Genomic DNA, 25,043 nt, shown 5'->3' on the forward strand with positions numbered 1-25,043 from the left:
TTAATAAAAACAAATATTATTTTCAAAATCAGCATATTATTTTGCTTCTTTTAAGTATCAAGTTGATATAGTTTAGAAAAAAAAAATTTAAACAATATTAGGACCCATCAAAAATTTAGAATCCAAAGAGGAACCTCAAGAACTCATCTAAACTAAAAAAAAAAGAGTAAGGTTCTTTTTTCACCAAAAGATATTGATTTGCTGCTCAGGCAAATCAAATTTCAAAAATTTTCAAAATCGCTCCACCCTAATATATATATATATATATATATATATATATATATATATATATATATGGTCGTAAAGAGGGGGTCAAAGGGATAAATTTTCCTGGGGCCCGACTATGCTGAAGGGCCTGCACTTATGAATTATAAAGTATTATAATTGCTTTTTTAAACAAATTGCATTTATAAATACAAAATAAATACAAATTCCATTTATTTTAGACAAACTGCATAACTTCAGCTCTGTTGATCAAAACAATTTTATAGTTATTTTTTATTCGGAAATTTTTCTAAAAGTGAATATATAAAAATAAAATTATGTAGAAAATACTTTGAACACATTATTTGGTAGCAAGTATAGTTTGTATTGTTCAAGTACTTTAAGTGTAAGATCTTCTGCAGTACTTTAAATCACTTATTTTAAAATAATTTGGTAATTTAAAATAAAAATCAATGAATGTTAGAAAATGTCTTTGAATTGAATTTGATTTGATTGATGTATTTGATTCTACTGTTTATTTTATTCTTATGTTATAGTTTAATCAGTTGTATATGGAGTTTTGTTAAGGCAAGATTTCACTCATCTGTTTTTCTACGGGAACGGGAAAGGAAAGTTAAAAATAATCACGTGAGCATGCATAATAAAAGTTTTTTAATTGTCCGAAGGAAAACTGCGCATGCTCACGTGATTATTTTTCCGTTTCCTTTTCCGTTTCCTTAAAAAAGCGGATGATTGGAAACTCGCCTTTATAATGTATAAAACATTCAATTATAAAAGTTGCTTTATTGAAAATATACGACGCTTAAGAACATTGGCGAAGCAAAGATTTTTGCAACTGGGGCAAAAATGAAAAAGCGCTTTTTTTACAATAAAATTTTAAAAACTTTTTATCTTAAAATTGGCTTTTTAATTTTTGCTCCTCAATTTTTTTTGGGCCCCTTGAAGCCTTCGCGCCCGGAGACATTTCCTCGATGGTCTTCCCTCGCTACGCTAATGTTTAAGAAAACTTGTTGCACATAAATACTTTTTAGAAAACTTGTTGCACATCGATGATGATTTAGAAAGTCAATATCATAATGTGTAAGCTAATTTCAGCAATAACAACAACCTAGTTGAACAAGTTGTAGACTTGTGGACTCACGCTTATTATATGAGCCATTATGATTCTGTCTTGGAAGAACATCTGAGCAAAGTTATGAAGTTGCAGAAGTTAAAGAGAAGACGACAAGTAAATTTCCTTTTCCCGGAAATTCAAAATGAGTTTATATAGTGTTGTGCCAAAAAAGTATAAGACGTTTTTCTAAGTGAACGAGAAGCAGCAAGATAATATTCAATACTTGTTGATGCAATCCCTAATTCAGCACATGTGGAACAAACTGTATTTATATTGCGTTAAGTATAGTTAAAATGCACTTGCAAAAGTGCATTTGCAAGTGCATTTTTATTTTATTAAAAAAATACATTTTTTGTTTATTTCCTCACTTAGATACAGTTTCAAATTTTTTTTATGAAATTGGTGATGATTACAGATTGTAAATTTTTTTTTTTTTTTTTTTTTTTTGCATTTGTTGAGCCCTTTTGTGTCAATTAGTGGAATCGGTGATAAACCCTTGGACTAATAACGTTCTTCTTTTTTTTTTGTAAGACTTGTTTTGAGCAAATTTATGCGAATAAAACTTATCGAGTTTTTGAGTAACTTATTTTGAGTGAGTCTTTACATTAAGTTCGAAATACTGTAGTTTATTTTAGTGAATCTATTAGAATACGTTTTAATATTATTTATTCATGCAAGCTTTTGATTTTTTCTTTTTTATATCATCACTTACCTATTTTTTAAAAATTTTACTCAAAATTACTCAAAAATACATTAAAAACGTCAGACAATTGTTAACAAATGTTTAAAAAACTTTGAAGTAAATGTGTTGAATATAAAAATATTTTACGTTCAACAATGTGTCAAGATCACCTTTATAATTTGGGGTTATTGCCAATTAAGAAGCTTCTTACAAGTAAATTAGACTTTGATGCAGTTATCGAAAATTTTGGAAAAAAACTCGCAAAGCTCATTTTGGCTAATTGTAATACAATTAAATAGGACTATTTATTTTGAAAATTTAAAAATCAAAATAATATTTTTTTTTAAAGACAACCAGCGAACATTCTTGTTTTCTAAAAGCATATTTGTTTGTACAACTCTTTTAAAGATGGAGGTTTTGTTAATACTTCCTATTTTTATTTACATTTTCTTCTTTTATGTATTTCAAGAAAATTACTTATAATATCAATATTAAAGAAAAGGCAACTTAACTAATAGGTTTTTTATTACAAAATATTTTGCTAAGTAAACTAATTTCTAACAACAGAAACTTGTATAAAAAAATGTAAGGATTCGTTGACTAACCTAACTTTTTATATATATTGCATATACATTTATAAATATTTACATATACATATATATTGTAATTTGCATACGCGTACACACACACACACACACACACACACACACACACACACACACGCACACGCACAGACACATATTTTGTTGTTGTTGTTTTAGTTAGGTAACTTTCAGACATGGAGTATACTCCAAACATTCATAAGTTTATATTTATGTCAACTATAGAACATTGGAAAAAAGTTAAGATGACCGGAGCCTGGAAACGAATAAACCCTTAACTGTTTGCCCCCTGCCCTTAACGTGTGAGCAACGAATTTATAAATTTTTTTATTATAACTAAATTTATATTTATCGGCAAATTTTAAAGGAGTATATCCTACTTTGATATCTTTTGACCCATATCCACGCCAAGCCGATCGTGTTTAGATTTTTACACCAACGAATCGTTAGTGTCTTAAGGATTATCTATGCAAAAATCGAAGCCCGATCAACTTGGCGTCATAGTTACCTGGTAATTTATATATATATATATATATATATATATATATATATATATATATATATATATATATATATATATATATATATATATATATATATATATATATATATATTTATTGTAAAATCGCTCGGTCACCATTTGTAAACCGTAAAAAGTTCGGTCACCATGTAATTTCGGTCATTTAAGAAAAATATATAAAAAAGCATGCAAAACTCAAATACAAATATTATTTGAGAAAAAAAAATTTACAAATTTTTTTTTCTCAAATAATATTTGTAATTAGTTCGTAAATATGAATCTATAAAAAAAATAATAATGTTTATATGCAACCTGCTGAATTAATTCTTTAGCTAAACAATAATTTGAAAAAATGCGTACTATTAAAATCTAAAATAAGCAAATTATTAAAATAAACGATCAAATTTAATCTTAGTATTACTAAGTATCACCAAATTAATTATATTTAAAAAAACAATAGTTAATTTTTGAAAATTAACTACTTTTTTTTATTAAAATTAGTGAAATTTTGAAATACTCAAACTTCAGTCATTCACGGATAAACATCGAAGAAGACAATTAACAGTAATATTGTGAAATGTTGATGAGTGTTGCAAATGTAAAACTTACCGGTACCTTTACCAGTAAATTTTGACATTTTTGATTGATAATTGATACACACCATGGTATTCTATTTGAATAAAAAATTTGTTCATAATTTCAAAATTAACTGACGGTTCTTTGAGTTCCATAAAATATCCAGCTTGTGACATTTTTTTTGGAGATAAAATTACAGCTCAACGACAATATGGATGCGTTGCAAATCCTGTGACGCTTGGTTGTGTGGATCTTGCTGTTCTACTATGGTCAACGATACGTGCAAGAATTTCCAATAAACATAAAAAGCTTATTTTAAGCGAAGTTGTGTTTTTTGTTGATTGAAAAAAACCTTTTAAATTAATTTAAAAAAATCTTTTTAAATTTATTAACCAGTGGCGTAGCAAATGTGATAATGGCCAAAGTAATAAAATAGTTGACTAATTACAATAAAAATTGAAAATACTACTATTTATATTTAAAAAGGCCTTTTTTACGTGCTCCTTCTTGTTTTCTTTGGTGCCCTAAAATACTTTTTTTTGAGCCCGGGTTGACACCCACCTTAGTTACTGGTAATACCTGAATTTATATCATAATTTTACAATAAAACAACATTTAAAAATTAGTTTTCATTTTTTGCGATGTTAAGTTTGCGATACGTTATTAATATATAGCGGCCGAACTTATGAGATGGTATTGAAAGTTCGATCAAAGTAGATGTTTTCATTTTAAATTAAATATTAAATACTAGTTTTTATTTTTCATTTTCTATTTTTACAATATCAATTATCAATATAATTTTCTGTTAGTTTCAGGGGAAAAATTGTTTTTTAACATCCTTGAGCGTAAATATATGTTAAAAAAAAATAAAAAAAAAGAAACAAGGTCAAAGATGTATGTAAGTTGGGCATACTCCTGTTATAAAATAATCTCTTGGTATTCGAAAATTATGGATATATAAAGTTTGAACCCCCCTCAATTTGAGGAGGCTGTAAACTTTGCAGGTTAATAAAAATTGAAGACTTAGGTATTATTATTGCTTGAAATTTGAAATTTTTCAATGAATATAAATTTAGTTATAAATAGTAAAAAAATAATTTATAAACTTGCTCTCACCTTAAGGTCAGGGAGGGGGTTGGCTAAGGGTTTAGGGCTTTATTTGTCCCCAGACTCCAGTCAACTCAATTTTTTGAAAATGTTCCTCAGAAATAAGGAGATAGTATATGTAGTTAGTATAGTCTCTCTCTCTTTAACTCCTAGTATATGGAGCTAAAAGAGAGAGAGAGTTATTATTCTAAATATAGTCATTCTTATGATTAAATTTTAATTTACTTACTTATTTAATTCGCTTGTAAAAAAAAGAAACTCTTCACTTATTTATCATCTAGCACTTGTTTTCAGAAATTGTCATAGTTTACGGATCAACAGGCCCGTGGCAACCAGGGGGGGGGCAGCAGGGTATCCCCCTCCCTTCCCCCCCCCCCCTTCCCCCTTCCTTTCCTCCTTTACCCCAACAATTTTTCAAATAATAATTGAAGAAAGCGACTGAAAAAATGACTAAAAAAAAAAATAAAAGGTCCTTAAAACATTTTTGGGGTAGTACTGCTCCCCTCCCTTGCCCCCAATATAATTTTTGTTTCTACGGGACTGACAAAGAAAACATTTCAAAACTTTGTTAACTTCGCTAACAAGTAAAACAAAAAATCAAAGAAAATACCTTAAATTTTTTTTTAAGATTTTGCTCAACGTCATTTTGCTTAAATAATTTAGAATTTGAAACAGAATTACTCGACAACTAAGTAATAAAATCGAGAAATATTTAAATAGATTTTAAAATTTACTTCCTTTTAAGTCTGAAGTCTAGTCAAAATGTCAAAGTCTATTAAGCCCGAACTTGGCAAGACGGCAAAATATTTTGTTTCTATATTATTTATATATATAAGCTGATTTTGCATTATTTATTTTTTGAAAAAGATTTTTATGTTTATCGTTTTTTGATTTCCAATAATTAAACGAAAAATTTGTAGTTTAACGTATTAAAACATTAACCAACCTAAGCTTAAATATCGAGTTTTACGAATCATTTGCATTTTAAAAATATTTGCATTTTACAAATGATTTGTCAACTGTAAATATTTTTTTGCAATTTTTCAAATTTTTTTCATCGCTCACTTAACTCGTCTATACTTAATGTATTACTATTTTATACTTAACACCGTTTACACTTCATCATTTAAAACTGTGCACAATATGTATGGCTTACGAACAGAACGAAAGAGTTAAATATTGTTATTTGCAAATACAAAAACAAATTTAAGCTATTATGCCAAATAAAACATTATAATAATTTGGTTTTAGTTTTATTGCCTTTTTCTATTTTGTTTTTTTCTATTTTAATATGCACACACACACATATATATATATATATATATATATATATATATATATATATATATATATATATATATATATATATATATATATATATATATATATATATATATATATATATATATATATATATATATATATATATATATATATATATATATATATATATATATATAATAAATTTATATATATATATATATATATATATATATATATATATATATATATATATATATATATATATATAATTAAGTTTTTTTGAATATTTAGTATAAATTCCTAGCGTTCAAGCTGTTGTTTGGTGTCATAATTAACAATTGTAAGAAATGTAGCAATTTTAAAAATATGTTTGTTATGAAGTTAATTTCTTTTTTTTCCCTTAATTGTAGAGATGATTTCAAAAGTTTATATTTAAATGTTTATGGTTTCTTTGTTAATATATTTAATTAAGTTATTACTTATGAAATAAAATATTTTAAAAACTTCTTTTTGAATTTTAAGAGAAAAATTTCAAAAGAAATTTGATAAAAGCTTTGAAACATTATCTTTTTTATCATTCTTTTGGTTTTTTTATTTAATAATTAAATAAAAATAAAAATTCCATCAATAATTTAAAAAAATTTCTGTTTGTTAATTTTAAGAAAGTATTCTGAATGTAAATATTTGTTTAGTTATGAGTTTTTATTGCCTAATTTATTTTATTAAAGAGATTGTTACTCAACATGTATTTATTTTAACTGTAAAATGTTAAGTATTATTAAATAGGTAATACAAATTATTATTTTTATAATTAATAAATGCAGTATATATATATATATATATATATATATATATATATATATATATATATATATATATATATATATATATATATATATATATATATATATATATATATATATATATATATATATATATATATATATATATATATATATATATACTCTTCCTGATGATCCAGCAATGGTGAAACTCCAAGTCGAAGATAAAAGTTAGATAAGTGTTTTTTACTAATTAATTATATATATATATATATATATATATATATATATATATATATATATATATATATATATATATATATATATATATATATATATATATATATATATATATAGATATATATATATATATAGATATATATATATATATATATATATATATATATATATATATATATATATATATATATATATATATATATATATATATATATATATATATATATATATATTATATAAATAACCTTATATTTAACATTTATAAAATGTTTTTTTAATAAAGAATATATCTTTTCAGAAAATTTATATTTTTTATTATGTCTTTTTGATAAAGATATGGCATCAAATGGAGCTATACGCAAAACAATTGATATATCAAATGCATCATGTATGGAATTAGCTCTGCAAGGTGAACAGTATTGTAAAAATGGGGACTGCAAAAGTGGTGTTGAGTATTTTGAAGCAGCAATTAAAGTTGGCACTGAAGATCTAAAAACATTAAGTGCTGTTTACAGCCAATTAGGAAATGCATATTTTTATTTACAAGAATATGAGAAAGCTCTTGAATATCACAAACATGATCTTACATTAGCAAGGACTTTAGGTGACAGAGTTGGTGAAGCAAAAGCCAGTGGAAATTTAGGAAATACTTTAAAAGTACTGGGAAAGTTTGATGAAGCTGTTTTATGTTGTACAAGACATTTAGATACCGCAAGAGAACTCAAAGATAAAGTATGTGTTATTTTCTTTACATCATTCAAGTTTACATCATTGTAATGGGTTATTTCTTAAAATGAATTTTCTTGCAAAAAAAAACAACTTTATACAATTTTAAAATAAAAATAGTACTTTTTTATTACAATTATCTATTTTTATTTTTAATTATTACGAAAATCTGATATAATTTTTAGTTTTCTACCTTTTTTTAGTTCTACATAAAATAAAATTTCAATATTTTTGTTTTGAAAATGTTATAGATAAAAAAAAATTTTTTTCTATCTTTGTTAATTTAAATTTTTATTTTCAATATTCATAAATCTCAAGGTCTAATTATACTTAACTTTTTGTGTTTTGTTTATTGTTGTTGTGTACCCTCATCATGCTAATCATAACAATAATAAACCAGATAATCAGATCTAATTAAAAGTTAAGTAACAAGTTAATGGCTAACTACTCTGTTATGTTTCTTTAAAAACAAAATGTTAGGCACCAAATAGTAGCATATACAGGCCTTGTTACGAGATTTCGCTGCGTAGCGAAAACGTGTAACGCATTTTTAAGTAACTCAATTCAGCAAATATATTTTGCATCGTTAGAAGTTATATTGCGTCACTAGCGTCTTTACAAGTACCGCATTGTAATTAAAGTTATTTTATCAACGCGTTAAAAATCATACAAACAGTTTTTTTTTTCTCACTATAACAAAAGTTACAAATAAAATCTTTTTTTTTTTAAATTATTAAAAAAATGATTTTTTTAATAAGTTCTTATTAAAAAAATCATTTTTATTATTTTTTTCAAATATAAACTAAATTTTATTTTGAAAAAAATATTTTTTTCATGAAACGTAAAGTATTTGTTTATTTTCTTATGATTTTACATTTGGTTTTTGGTTATTTTATTAACTGTTAACAAATTTTTTCTTATTTAATTTGTGAACTCTTTTTAATAATGTTTTTAAACAATAGAGTTTTTTTTTGTTATTTATCAGTTACCGATAACATATTCGTAATTTATTTTCATAAATTAAACGAAAGTCATTAAAACTTTACATTATTGAATTAACAATAAACAATATATCTTATTAATAAAATATTTACATCAAAATAAATCGTTCATTTTTTAAACTATTATGACTAAAAATAACTTTTACATTTAAAAGGAATTTATATATTTAATTCCTTAAGATAAAACTTAAAACACTTTATTTTTTTAATAGCAAAAAAAATTATGAAAAAACTGTTTCTTTAACAAAAAAAATTTATTAGTTTACAATTGCGGTTAAATGCTTTTACTTACGACTTTATTTCTTCTGAATAAACGTCACGTTAACGGTAATCAAAAGATAATTTAAATATTCTAAAAGATATAAGTTTTTGCGTAGCGCAAAACTGCTGAACGCGTAGGCAAATCGCCTTTTCGCAAGCAAAATGCTAGCTGTGTAACGCTTCCTAACAAGGCCTGCATATAGTTCTAAATAGTAACATATTAAATGCATCATAATTATTTATAAAAAGAATCAATTATGCGCAGTAAGAAAAGTTTTTATGATAAAAATTTATATTTTTTTATTTGTAGCATCTAATATCATGAAAAGCAAAAAATATTGTTTTATGTTAAAATTAGTGATGTACCAATAACACTTTTTTGGCCGATGCCGATACCGATGCCAATGGATAGGAAAAGGCCGATACCGATGCTGATAACTATGAATTAACTAATTATTAAAGTTTTGAAGATATAGGGCCATAGAGCTTTAAATTGCGTAAATTTTTTCATGGAATCCGTACTGGTAAACAAATACTTGGACCCAAATAAATAAACTTGCCTGTAAACAAAGTCAAAATAAACAATTTTTCTAAAAGTTCTAAGCGATGCATAAAGTTTAGATTATTTGTTATTTAATAATTATCAAAATGCAGGATAAAAGTATTAAAATGCCATCGGTAATGCATATCGGTAAATTAATAAAAAAAGGCCGATGCCGATACCGATTCCGATTGTTCAAAAAGTGGCCAATTAAGCTGATGCTGATGCCGATTAATCGGTACATCGCTAGTTAAAATACATATTCTAGATTATTGTGGTGACAATTTATTATTATATATTTTTAATTTTTTCATCTTATATTGTTTGCAAATATAAATATTATATTTTTTCAATAGTACTTTTTTTGTTGTTGTTATTATTAAGTTGCTTATTAAAGTCCTTGCGATCTTATCACAGTGCACTACAGAAGAATATTTAACTAGAAAGTTCACACCTTCTTCTTTACCAATGTTACTTTGTAGGCTAGAACTGACGTCTAACCTTAGACCTCTGTGTTCTTAACCAAAGCTCTAACCACTTTGCTTCGGCTACTTACTTAGTATAAATATATTTTTATTATGTTTTTGGTTTTTTTTATGGATTGTAATTTAATTTTATTTTTTATAACCTTACACAACTACTATATACAGCTTGTACAGTCAGAGAAATAAGTATTCTGGCGTCACGGTAAGGAAGGAGGCGTGAACTTTCTGGTTAAATGCACATCCGCGGTCCACTGTGACAAGATCGTTAGGTCTTCTTTGGGCACCTAAGTAACAGTATAAACAGTATAAATATTCAAACAAAAAATTTGATTGTGAAAAATAAACATCGTCTGATTATTTAAAAAATATATATATTTTGACAAATACTATTATAATTATTCTGAAAGCAAATTTAATCAAGATTTTATACGACCAAAGATTTGTTAATTAAGTTATGTTAAAATTTATATCTATCAGGAGTGTTAAAACTTTAACAAAAAAAAGTTAAACATCTGATTAAAAAGTACCAAATGTTTGAACATTTCAAAAAATATAATTACTAGGAGAAATGTTATATATTCAAAATTTTGTTTGGACAATTATTAAATGTTAAAAAAATGCGTTTATTTATACATTGTTACATTTAATTATTATTTAATTATTACATTGCTAGTTAAATTATTGTAATTTTTTTTTTAGTTTATTGAATTCATGGTTAAATTTGCTTTCATAATATTCATAAAATTTTATTTAAACTTATTTCTTTTCCTCAAATTATTTGTCAAAGTTTTTTTTTAAATAAAGTTTTGTTCGGATATTTCTCGGATATTGTATGTATCACATTTCAGATGCATAAGTTGATACCAGGACTAGTTGCTAAAATTTGGTAAATATTTATATAAATACAAATAATTCAATTTAATTTAAATAACTTTTATTTAATCAATTTGCTGTTTTTAATTTTAAATTATTATTTTATTGCAGAGTTTTTCTCTTCCATCATAAGCCAAGCATTATTTACAGATCAATTTATAAAATTTTTGTAACAAAAAAATTTTTTAAATCAGTATTTAAATTTTTAATTTGTCAAAGGTTGTCTTTAATGCTTAAAATTTGAAATAAAGTATTCACAGTAAGCAATCTATTTTTATTGCCTTCAAAATTTTTTTAAAATTAAAAAAAATTCTCTTAAAGATTATTGAATATATATGTAGATTAATAATATATATGTAGAAATTCTCGAGTTTAGATTGATAAACTTATGTTTTCATAGTTCATGCTCATCTTTTAGTACTTTTTTTGTTTTTGTTTTTAAAGATTTTTTTTTTGTTTTAAAAAATTCCTCGTGAATGCATTTTAACTGCATCAAACAAAGTGTTAAGCCTATTTTAATAGCAAACATATAACAACCGTATAAAAAAAAAATTGTTTTAATGGGTACAGAGTGCCATATCAGAAAATCAGGGTTTAGATGTCTGCAAAAAAGGTATAATCAAATAATTTGAGTTTTGGAATAATCACTGAGAAATTAGGGACAATAGCTTTTAATCAAACTTACATAAATTGTTTATTGTACACTTAATGTGAAATTTTATTTGGAAGATAGTTTTATGAACTTCTCTTTATACTTTAAACGTGTATTATTGTGTATTATTATTCTTAAAAAACAATAAACAAACCTGTCCCTTATTTGTTGAATTAAAGTGTTGATAGTAGTACTAAATACATTTACCTTCAACTGCTTCTTTTAATTTTTGTGAAAGTGGTTCTTGGTTTATTGTAAAAGATCTTTCTCTTTATTGTCCACTATTGAAAAAAGTCTGATTGAAAACAATAACTTAATCGACAGGAGGCAATCAAATGTGCTTCATTTCATTCAAGTCTGTTTCTTGATAAGCGACTTTATAAATTTTATCTCATCACCTAAGAAAGTGTTTTCTGATAGAATTAAGACGCTGACATTTTATTGCTTGAAGAGCTTTGAACCAAAAAGTAATCATAATGATGAATTTAAATGAATCCATTTCTCCAGCGATTTTACTTCATTAAATAGATCAGTATTTAGACCAAGGTCACAAAGATTCTGCAAATATATAAAGATTTTCCTAGATTGATTAACCAACAGCTTCACAACTTCATTGCATTCTTATATTTGTTATATTTGATCAAAAGCAAAAAATAACGCTGTTTTTAGATTTTTGAAAAAACATGAATTTTGTGTAATAAAGGAAATAAAACAATTTTTTTTAATTAAAACCTCAATATAGTTTTATTAAGAAATTTTTTTCAAGCAAATAAAGGGGACCAAGGGAGGTGCAACTTCTTTGTCCACAGGATTTAAAAAAAAATGAAAAAAAAACAACAAATACTTAATTACCAAAAAAAATGTAAATAAAGTTACAATAACATTATTTTTAATGTTTATTTTTTTATATATTTTTTGTAACCTTTTATTTATATTATTTAAATTTAAATTAGATATGTTGTATGTATGACCTGATATTGTTGTGGGTGCAGAAATTATACATATAACATCGAAGTTATGCACCCAGAACTTATTATTTCTCATTGGCCAAAAAAAGTGTTTGTGCGGATGCATGAATCTGACTTTAATATCAAGTTTACTTACATCTTCAGCAATCCCTATCCACCAAAAATCATCAAACCAAAAGTATAGTTCATGTTTTTAATGTTAAATAAAATCTCTTTATTATTTATGTTTTTTAAAATAATTTCATGTATTCACTTTTTTTTCTATAACTTATTGCATTTGAACTAAAAAGAATAAAATGATGATTATTATTGTTCAAGGAACTGTTCTATCATCTAAATATCTTTCTTTAAATGTGTTTGAGTTTGGTCAATTTCCTATAAAAGTAACTCTGTCCAAAAGTAACAAATGCTTGTTATTTTGGCTTTACAAAAGTAGAGTAGATTAACATCCAAATCTGTTTATTTTATAATTATTATCTAAAATCTGCCCATTAGTTACTTGTCTTAAACTTTCTTGACAAACTACTATTTTAACAGTCGCACAAATCACAGGAAGATTTGCCATAGCTGGTAGCAAAAAAATACTCATTCAGCATTTAAATCAAAGTTTATACTGTGATGAGAAAAATCAATAAAGTTTTTAAGTTGCATTTCACAGCCATCAGAAAAATACTTCCCACATGATACATATAAGAGGTTTTCTTTGGTATATCTAGTTAAATCTTCTTAAATATTATTAACAAACCATGTGTGATTATTAAATTCTCCTTAAAGTTTAAAAGAAAGATTTTTGTTTAAGAAATTATTTTTTCTTAAAAATATATTGCTATTGTAAAAAGTGAACACTGGCTTTTTGCTCCAGTGATAATCAAAAATTAAACATTTAAAAAACTGTTTTTATAAGATATTGTTGTTAATTTTTGTGGACTAATTATTGAGGACTAAATATTGTATCTTTTTTCATCAATTATTTTATGTCTTGTTTTATTAAATATTTAATTTTTTACTTCATTAAACATTTTATGCTTTGTTTCATCAAGTATTGTGAATCTGTAATAAAGTATATACATGTATTTATCTTTACCAAATACATTTATACATACATTTTATCTTTATTACATATATTATACATACATTTGGAGATATTGTTATTGCTATGTTGTTGTATACTAAAATTAAATTTTCTAGGTTAGTGAAGGTAGAGCATTGTATAATCTTGGAAACATTTACCATGCAAAAGGTAAACATTTAGGAAGAATCAGAAATCGTGATCCTGGAGATTATCCCATAGATGTTCAGCAAGCTTTGGAAAGAGCTATAGAGTTTTATGAGTAAATATATTTATTTTTACAACTTTTTTTATTGGATCCTTATGTAAATTGTCTACCATATTTATTATTTAGCTTACTGGTCACATGACTTGCATATTGGTTTTATTGATTTGGATATGAATTTATTTTAGAATCCTAACTATAAAGTTTAAAAAAAAAACATTTCAGTTTCAAATCCAGTAGAAAATAACCAATTTTTTGTTATTTTAGCTAGTTCATTCTTTCTTTAGGAAAAAAGTAAATACATACCTTGACTCATTTAATGTTTAAAACTGTCATTTATTTACTAACCGAGGTAATTATTACCCTGGTTATTAATGTTTATAACTGTCTTATAGTTACTAACTGGGGTAATTATGTAATTAAAGGGTAAACAGGTTCTATCTGTTGACCAGCATTGCACCCCTTCTTCATCTATTAGACTGGCTCAGATGAATTTATAATACATTGTTTCCAGTTTAGTATGTTCAATGCTGGATCTTCTTGACTCAATGAATGGGTTTTGCTTGTGTCTCTGTTTTTATGACTAGGCAACTCATTCTATTATCTCCTAATGAGGGTACAGCTCTAAAACTCAGTTTTATTGTTCTGAGGCCGCCTGGTAGTCAGGTTTCCCGAACTCTGTAGTAGCTCTCAGAGAGGCTGATTTCATCAACAGCTGAAAAATATTAAAGTATTAACAGTGCCATGTTGCACATGGATGGTGTCCCTGTTTGTACTTCTTGTATGCATTGCGAAGGCCACATTTGGAACCCTTTGTTACCGCTTAGGGTTCATAATAGTAATGAGGCAATTGCTTGCACTATTAAACAGTGTTCTGAGTACCATCTATGCTTTGAGTGAAGTTCTTCAACAAATTTAAAAATGAATAAATTACCAAAAACTATAAAACACAAAAAACCATCATCATCACCAAGTTCTTTAAACCTATCATTCACTAATATTCGTGGTCTTCGAAGTAACGTTTCTTCTGTTGAGTCTTATCTCTTGCAAAGTTCACCAGACCTACTTGCTCTTTGTGAGACTATTTTGAGTTCAGCTGTCTCATCTTGTGATTGCTCAAGACTGCACTCTTTTTGATGTTATTTCTGATCATATTGACCAAGCCCTCTCTCTTTATCCATCAGCTAATATTGTTGTTGTTGGTGACTTTAATGTTCATCCAACTAAATGGCTTGGCTCTAGTATCAGTGACTCTGCAGGCATTAAAGCCCACAATTTTTGCCTTCTCAATCTTTAACTCAAGTAGTTAACTTTCCAACTCTCTTTCCAGACAAGCCGAATCATTTACCTTCTCTACTCGACTAATGTCTTTTTTCTGATCCTAGTCAGTGCTTAGTTTCTCCACATTCACTATTAAGTGCTTCTGATCACAGTTTGATCTCTCTAAAACTAATATCTCATTCTTTTTTATCTATTGAACCCCCCTATTATCGTACCTCTTACAACTACAGTAAAGCTGACTGGGATTCTTTCTGTAATTTTCTTTGTGATGGCCCTTGCGTAGAAATCTTTTGTCTTTCTGTCGATAAATGTGCTTCTTACATAACTTTGTGGATTCAGGCTGGCATGGAATCTTTTGTTCCATCTCGACGATTTCAGGTCAAGCCTCACTCTCCTCCATGGTTTTCCTCACACTGTGTTGCTGCGATTGTCAATCGAAACCGTTACTTCCATATTTATCAGCAAAACAATTCTCCAGAAAACAGACGTCTGTTTATTTCTGCTAGAAACCATTGTAAAAGGGTTTTGTCTAACGCCAAACCCGCTATTCTCAGGTCATGAAATCTCGTATCTCATCTAGGCTCTTGTGACTTCTGGAGAATCTTTAATAGTATTCATAATAAGGGCAAATCTATAATTCCACCTCTCTTGCATGGCTTAGACTTTGTCACCTCACCTAAAGACAAAGATGAATTATTTGCTAAGAACTTTTTATCAATATCATCTCTTGATTACCCTAGTTGCATTCTACCTGATGTTGCCAACAAACAGGTTGATTCATTGCTTGACATTTATATCTCTTCAGCTTCTGTATCTAAAGTGATTTCCTGCCTAGACTTTTTTTCAGCTTGTGGTCCGGACAACATACCTGTTATTGTCTTGCAGAAGTGTTCTCAAGAGCTGTCGTCTATATTCTTAAAACTATTCAACAAGTGCTTATCAGAGTCTTGCTTTCCAGCCTGCTGGAAAGCGTCATCTGTTATCTCTATCTTCAAAAATTCTGGAGAGCAATCTGATCCGTCTAACTACCATCCCATAAGTCTTCTTCCTATCATAAGTAAGGTTTTTGAATCTTTAATTAACAAACACTTAATTTCTCATCTTGAATCTAATAACTTACTTTCTGACCATCAATATGGATTTGGATCTTCTCATTCTACAGCTTATTTGCTAACAGTAATAACTGAAAGGTTTTATTGTGCATTAGATGAAGGTGGAGAGGTTAAGGCCATCACTTTATCAAAAGCTTTAGAAATGTCAAGAGCTCTTGACATTTCTAAAGCTTTTGATAAAGTTTGGCATGCTGGTTTTCTCCATAAGCTTTCTTCTTATGGTGTATCCAGCAACATCTTTAAGATCATTGAATCCTTCCTATCCAATCGTAGTATAAAAGTTGTCTTCGATCGACAGCACTCTTCTTCTTATTCTGTAACTTCAGGGGTTCCTCAAGGTTCTATCCTTGGCCCTATACTCTTTTTAATTTACATTAACGATCTTCCAGATATTCTCACATTTAAGGTAGCATTGTTTGCTGATGATACTACCATTTATTCTTGTCATGAAAAGAAGCCAACACTCTCTAATTGCTTGGAGGGGGCATTTGAGCTTGAAAAGGATCTTACATCTGTCACAATATGGGGCTCACAGTAGCTGGTGAACTTCAATACAGATAAAACTCAATTTTTTTCAGCCAATCATTATCGGAATAAGTTAGATCTTCCTATATTTATGAACAGTGATGTACTAGATGAGTCATGTACCCTTCATCTTTTAGGATTAACTCTTACTTTCAATCTTTCTTGGAAACCATATATCAAATCTGTTGCAAAATTAGCATCTGCTAAGGTTGCATCTCTTTATTGTGCTCGACACTTTTTTACTTTGGATTCTATTCCCTATCTCTATAAATCTCAAATCCGGCCTTGTATGGAATACTGTTGCCATATCTGGGGCGGATCTTTTAATGATGCTCTTTCACTTTTAGACAAGGTGCAAAAACGCATTGTAAACATAGTTGGACCTGCTCTTGCAGCCAACCTCCAACTACTATCACATTTTCGTAATGCTGCTTCTCTTTTACTTTTCTACAAATTCTATAATGGGCACTGCTCTAAAGAGATAGCGTCTCTTGTGTCATCTACTAAAATTGATTCTCGTGTTACTCGTCATTCAATTAAGTTTCATCCTTTTTCTGTGGCTGTTCCTAAGTGCTCTAAAAACTCTTATTTGTCTAGTTTTTTTCCTTGAACATCAGTTTATTGGATTTTGCTCCCTTCATCTTTCTTTCCTGATTCATATAATTTGCAATCCTTTAAGTCCTCTGTCAATTGTTATCTTGCTCTACAATCTTCATCTTTTCTCTTCCAGTAACTTTCAACTTTATTTAGTGGTTGCTTGCAGCCTTGTTGGAAGCGAAGATGTTTAAAAAAAAAACTGAACAATAGATTTAAAAAAATGAATTAAGACTTATTATATAACTCTTTAAATAAAATGAATTTTTTGATTTCAAGTAAATTTTTGCTTTTTTTGCTTTTCATAACAGATTTTAAATTTGATAAAGTTGCTTGATTTGCAGTGCGATGAACAAAATTGAACAATATCTTTAATAGTGATTTCTATTTTGTATATCTGTTTGTTATATATTTTTCATATTATTTATTTACATTAGCGGCATTCAGTAATTATCATCAAAAGTAGAAAATGAAGTCAAGCAGTATAGTGTAAACATTTTCAAAAAAATGTATATAAAACAGAGAGTAATTTATCATTCTTTTTTCAAATTCTCAAAATTTTATTTTAAAACTTTGAAAGCAGAACGATCCAGATAATAACAATCGCTAAATTAAACTCTTGTATGAATTCATCATCAAATTTGATCTTTCCCACATTACATTCATCAATTAGATCTTTCCCACATTACATCATGAATACAATAAATCAATATTGTCATCATCATCATCATCATCATCATCATCATCATCATCATCATCATCATCATCATCATCATCATCATCATCATCATCATCATCATCATCATCGTCATCATTATCATCATCGTCATCATCATCATGATCATCATCAAAATAATATAATAGCAATCCTCCCATATCATCATCACCTTATATCATCACAATATATGAACATAATTTATCATAATGAAGCCTGTTTTTAATTTATAACTCTATAATTTAAAGCTTTACTTAAATTATAGAGTTTTGTGTATTATTCAATCTAGAGCTAATCTGGCTATAGTAAGCAGTCTAGGTGATCGAGCTGCTGAAGGTCGTGCTTTCGGCAATCTTGGAAATACTCATTATCTTCTTGGTAATTTTGAAAAGGCTGTGCAATTTCATGAAGAGGTAAATCATGTTTAAATTTTTGTTTTTTAATTGATGATTTTAAATTTTTTTAAGTTTCACAAAGTTCAAAAGTGATCCCCAAGTACCAAGTTGTGTTCATAATCCTTAAAAATAAGTTTCATATTAATTCAACTTTCCAGAACAAAATATTTGTCAAGATATTAGCAAAAAAACTTTATAATTTTTAACACTACTTTTTTTTTTCAAGGTAAGTTCCAGCTCTTTGATTTTTTTTTTAAAATACTGTCTCATTAATGAGCTTTTGTAGCTAATAAATGTTGTTAACAAAAAAAGTTCTTTCACAACTTAAACTTGAGTTATAAATAGTATGTTTGGATTTTTCCCTTTTGCAATTAATTTTTATGTAGAATAATGTTTTTACATATAACTTTAAATAAAACCAATCGGAACCAAACTTTTATAATCAAATAAAAAACATGATAAGCAAATGCTTTGTAAGTGTAACTTATATTTATTTTATTTTAAAAACAAACTAATATTATTGCTATAAATTATTGATATAAATATTCTACAAATAAAATCAGGGGAGGGGGTAGAATTCTTAAAAAGTATAGACTGGTCCCTTAAAAAAAAAGTTCATCAAAACTAAAATTCAATGACTAAATTGTGTCAAATACCCCCTCCCCTATCCAATCCCTCCCCCCACCCCTATAATTGCCTCTGTATGTAAATTTATAAGTTATACTGATATTTGTTAAAAACGAGTTCTGCTAATAAAATTTTAAAACTGAATATACTTATTATTAATTATTTTGGGGGATTTAATAAGAAATAGTTTATTTGTAAGAAATAGTATATTTAAATGAAAATGAAAATAAAACGAAATAGAAAAACAGAAATAATGGCAAAACAACATGTTTTTTGTTAATATCTCAATAAATAAATTGTTTTGGTAATTTTAAAAAACTTATAACTTATTTTCTAATATTTATTTACAAAATAAACATTACTTGTCTCGGCGTTGTGAATCCCGTTAATGTTTTTTTTATTTATTTTTTAAATGTTTGATTTTTCATAACTATCTGAATTTTTTTTCTTTGTTTTCATGTTTTTATTGCTGTTATTTTTTCATTGCATGTATACCTTTTTAATTCTCATCTGATTGTAAGTGTTAAAGCTAGTAACTTATACCCTAGAGGCTGCTAGTGGCGAGAGAGTTTAATGACAAGGCTGCAGAAAGACGGGCATTTAGTAACCTTGGTAATGCTCATGTTTTTCTTGGAGAATTTGAAATAGCTGTAGAATATTACAAGTAAGAAAATTTTAAACAAAAATTGACTTTTCAGAGGACAGTGTAAATTTTACTTCAACATTTCAATTGTTTTTTACTTGTATTTGTCTTGTAATATATACTTTATTTGATCGTCTTTAACCAAAAAAAAGCTGTAGATCCTTTTAATTTGCAAACTATTTTTTCCGCAACTTTAAAAAATTAGATTATTTCTTTGTCAGCTTTCAGGCTTTTTTTTTTTTTTTTAGGCTTTTTTTTTAGACCTAGGTTCTTATTTTTTAATCTAGTTTCCAGCTTTCAGGCTTTTTTTTCAGCTTTCATCTTTCAGGTTTTTTTTTCTAGCTTCTATCTTTCAGGTTGTTTTTTTTCCAGCTTTCAGTTTTAGGCCTTTTTTTTCTTCAAGGATTTAAATTTTTTTCCAGATTTCCGATTATTTCTTTTTCAGCTTTCATCTTTCAGAGATTTTTTTTTTTGTTGCTAGGTTCCAGCTCTCAAGCTTTTTTTATTTCCAGCTTCCATCTAACAAGCTTTTTTTTTCCAACTTCCATCTTTATTTTTTAAGTTTTAAGCTTTTAGGTTGTTTTTTATACCTCCAGCTTTCAAGATTTTTTAATTTTTTTTTTGAGCTCAAAAAAAAAAATTAAAAAAGATAAAAGGGTTTAAGGTTTTTTTTCATCTTTTAGGATTTTTCTTTCCACCTTCAAGCCTCCAGTGTTTTTGTTTTTTTTTTAACGTTTCCAGCTTTCAAGCTTCTTTTTTTTTCCGGCTATTAGAGATTTTTTTTCCAGCATCAGGCCTTTTTTTCAGTTTTCAACTCCCGTATACCCTAAAGGTAACCTAAGACCTTATATTATGTCCTATGAAATTTTTTTTGTTTTTTAAAGTAGTACAAGTGCACATTCCAAAACTATCAAAATTTAAATCATTTTTATGACCTAGTGGATTGACACATTGAGGATCGTATTTAGAAATAACTTTTGATAATTATTTGGACTTTCTAGTTAGAACATAGACTAATTTATCACTTTTTAAAAAATTGCTTTCTTTTTTATTGAAAAGGACAAGGTAGGTTTTATTGAAAAGGATAAGGTAGGTAGGGTAAGGTGATGATAGGTTTACAGGAATATGATGACTTAATAGAATCATCTTTGGATTTGTAATCAAAAAATTCTAAATAAAATAGTTTTTTTAGAAAAACACTACAATTAATTAAAGTTATAAAGTAAATACTTTTTATTTGTATATAACCCTTTATCTATAAATGCCTTGTGTTGTACACACAGACAGCCCTTTGCAAGACTTCATTAAAATTAGCCATGTGTTGTCCTACCTTGTGTATTTCCCAAAATTGTTTGATGAACTGATTCTAATGCTTTCTCAATCCAATACCCTAAACATTAGTTCAAAATACTTAATATTTTTATATGTAAAAATTTAAAAAGTCATCAATTAGTTTTCTAAATATGCACTTACCAAAGATTCTTCCTTTCATAACAATAAACTCTTCAACATAAGGCTCCACTATATGAACTTTCAGAGAAATGTTTGAACCAAGATCTCTAAAACTTTGTGAAAATCTTTTAATATAATCAGAGTAGTTTGGATTTAATGTTTTCCCAAAACACCCATAAATAACATCGCTAAATTCTATCAAAGCCTTCATATATTTTCCATTAATAATATTGTGCTCATACAGACAGATTTGAAAGTTTTGAAAGCAATCAAGATCCATTTCCTTCTAAACTGCGTTTACCTTAATAAGGTACTCTGGCAAGATTAATTGTAGATATTACAAAATGAAAACCTTGATTAGTGTCCTCAAATAAGTTTTTTTCTATTAGTCCAAAATTTATTAATTGTTACTTTTCCAGTGAATAAAAGAGGATTAACGATGTTGCTAAAATTTTTGCAATGTTTTCTCCAGCAGCCATCCATTTGTTATACAAGTCACACAGAGAAGTTTGGCGATTCTGTTTCACAAAATGGACAAGAATGCTTTGAAGCTGCTGGCTGCTTTCCAACCATCAAGAGAAGAACCTTTAGATCTTCTGAAATAGAGTAATCCAGAGAATTAAGTTATAATTTATCCAACAACATTTTTATGTTTGTGTAATTTTCATCAATAGATGGTAATACCGCCAAAACTAAAGTTTTGTGAACTCTAGTATGCTTGTAATCTTTACATCCATACTCATCAGAATATTTCACTCTTTTCTTTTCACTTGAATGTGGTTCTATCTCTGGCTATAATGTAATTGATAAGGCAACTTTTATATAGCCTTGCCCTCCATCTAGCTCAATCTTAACATCAACATTCTCTGGATCAAAAGATCTATGTCATAAAACTGTTTCAACAAACACATCAATATTATTGCATATTACACTAGGAATAGTTATTTCAACACACTAAATAATAACAAATCAACTTTAAATACGAGAATGATGATTTATTTTAAATTATCAATTTTCAAATTAATAAAAATAAAAAATGTAGCATAAAATAATATTTTATTATAATAAGTTGTAATAGACAATCTATATCTTGTATAAAATATGTTCTTAGGGCCTAATGGTTTTATTTTTATTTTGAGGTCATGGGTTACTAAATTGTTGATTATGGTTGATAAGTTTTTCTTTTTTTTACAGGTTAGGTGGATTGTACAATATGTGTCAAGTTTCTTTGCTTAGGAAGATGTTTAATACCTTTTCCTATTTGTTGAAAACAACTTCTGTAAAAAACAAGATTTTTATTGGTTGTTGAAAGATAGTCAAATTACTGTGACTATGATCTTTTATCTGTATTAGTTTCACATGATACCATTGGTGGAAGAGTAGCTATTTCAGTACCATTTTTACGCCCATTAACACAAATAAAACACTCACATTTCCCACCTTGAATAACTCTATTATCAAGTTCTAAAAGTAGTTATTTTTTTAGTTGTTTTTTTAGTTCAAACACAATATTGTTTATAAGCAGAACAATAATAATAAAAACATAATTGATTTTATTGGCTTATTGTTTATAAAACTTACCTTCGTACTTAGGTCGAGCAGTGAGTAAAAATCTTTTTAAATCTGTTTTCTCTAATTTCAGATTTTTTCTGAAATTAGAACATAACATTTTAGGCAGATCAGGGTTTTCATCAGAGTAGTTTTCCAAAAAAATCTCTTGATAAGATTTTCCTTGTTTTGAACCTGATTTATTGCATTTGGTTTGAAAGCATCTTATAAACGTTTTTTTATATAGCATATGCAAAAGCAATTAAAAACTTTTGCAAAGTATTGCATTCCTTTTTTATTCTTGATAAATAGTTCTTTTATTTTTGAGAAAGTAAACAAATATAATGGCTGGCTGAAAAATGTTTTTTTAATATGAGTACTTAGTAAAACGTTTTATAAATAACATTGCTATTTATAAAACTTCTTACTAGTTTAGGCTTTTTTTAAATCTAGTTTCCAGTCTCAGGCTTTTTTTTTTTTTAATTTCCAGCTTTCAGGCTTTTTTTTTCAGCTTTCATCTTTCAGGTTTTTTTTTCCAGTTTCAATCTTTCAGGTTGTTTTTTTTTTCAAACTTCCATCTTTTAGGCCTTTTTTTTTTCCAGGATTCAAAATTTTTTCTACATTCCCGATTTTTTTTTTTCAGCTTCCAGTTTTCAGGGTTTTTTTTTCAGCTTGCAGCTTTTAGGGATTTTTTTTTGTTTGTTTGTTCTTAGCTATTTTTTTTTAAGCTTTTTAATTTTTTATTCAAGGCTTTTTTCTTCATATTTTTATTTTTTAGCTTTCAGCTATTAGGTATTTTTTTTCCAGCCTCCAGCTCTTAAGCCTTATTTTGTTTCTAGTTTCCAGCTCTCAGGGATTTTTTTTTCAGATTCCATCTTTCAGGCTTTTTTTCCAGCATACAGTTTTCAGGGATTTTCTTTTTTACATCTTCCAGCTCTCAGTTGATAAAGTTATAGCTGTGACATTGCTGAGCAAACATGCATAACAATAGGAACTTTCTTTAAGTGAATTATATGTATCCATTTTGCTTTTATTGAAAGTTATTATAATATAGCTAATTAAATTTATTAATAAAGATTTATTTATTTAGTAAGATAATAGTATAATAATATATAAATTATATATAATAAATAATAATATAATAAATAAGAAATAATTTTTCTGAAGCATCTGCACTTCGAAATTTTTGTAAAACAACAATTATGCCAATTTTCTGAGACAAGCAGATGCAGGTCTTCCATTCGTTTAATTATTGTTAGTAACAACTATTTTTTTTTTGGTCACAGAGTGTTGCTAATGCCTGGTTTATAAGCGTGGATTTTTTATGCCTAATCTTTTCCACAAAAGAAAATCTTTATGTGAGTCTTTAATGTTGACTTTATATATGTTGAGTAAAGACCTACTTTTTTTTTTTTTAATGGAGATAAGATAGGTTTTTGATTTCATTTTAAGGCATCAAGTACCTACAGAGTAGGAGGGCTCTGTCAGTTCTAATATTTGCTTTTTCTAATATTTGTAAAACAAAAACAAATGTATTATATTTTTTTAAATATATTTTCTATAATAAAGTGAATTTTTTTTATAAAACATAAAACAATTTTCTACAAAAAATATTTTTTACAGAAAAACAAGAGAATTAGCAGTTGAACTTCAAGACAAAGCTATTCAAGCCCAGGTTGATTTTTCTTGTTGCTGTAATAAAATTAAATTGTTAGTTTGTCTTATTTTTATATATTTGTGTGTGTGTGTTTATATATATATGTATATATATATATATATATATATATATATATATATATATATATATATATATATATATATATATATATATATATATATATATATATATATATAACACACACACACACACATATGCACACACACACACATACGCATACGCACATGTATTACATTGAGTTAAGAAGAATAATATTAGCAATAAATAAATTATTTATAATCAATAGTCAATAAAGTAAATTTATTTAAAGTCGGTTTAAAAATTTGTAAAAAGCAATTTTTTTACAATTTTTCAAAAGTAAAAAATTGAAAATTTTTAATAAAAAAATGAAAATTTTCATTGTCTTTTTTTTATGCAATTAAAAAAGTGTGCCTGTCGAAACAAAACACCAAGTCAATGTATGTTTCCTCTACTGTATCTAATCATATTTTAGACAGTCAATGCGTGTACAATAGTGATGTGAGTTTTTGGTAACTCCAGTTTCCAATATAAAAACAGATGAACTTTGGTTTGAAAGTAAC

General features: G+C 26.8%; 1 protein-coding gene across 3 annotated transcripts in view; it reads left to right on the forward strand.

Moving 5' to 3' along the window:
• Positions 1-6,359: 6,359 nt before the first annotated feature.
• The window catches only part of LOC100209356 (G-protein-signaling modulator 2), a 44,294-nt gene continuing 25,610 nt past the window's right edge, over positions 6,360-25,043 (forward strand). The window contains exons 1-6 of one of the 3 annotated variants that reach the window (XM_065790166.1): positions 6,360-6,429; positions 7,446-7,843; positions 13,807-13,949; positions 18,409-18,532; positions 19,690-19,805; positions 24,408-24,459. In XM_065790166.1, the coding sequence (XP_065646238.1) occupies positions 7,448-7,843; positions 13,807-13,949; positions 18,409-18,532; positions 19,690-19,805; positions 24,408-24,459 (831 nt within the window). In that variant the 5' untranslated portion in view covers positions 6,360-6,429; positions 7,446-7,447. Of the gene's footprint in view, positions 6,430-6,780; positions 6,876-7,397; positions 7,844-13,806; positions 13,950-18,408; positions 18,533-19,689; positions 19,806-24,407; positions 24,460-25,043 lie in introns of those variants that run through there. The other 2 variants (XM_065790167.1, XM_065790165.1) reach the window with 2 other exon arrangements.

The sequence above is a fragment of the Hydra vulgaris genome, chromosome 02 (assembly GCF_038396675.1).
Source record: "Hydra vulgaris chromosome 02, alternate assembly HydraT2T_AEP".
Lineage (NCBI taxonomy): Eukaryota > Metazoa > Cnidaria > Hydrozoa > Anthoathecata > Hydridae > Hydra > Hydra vulgaris.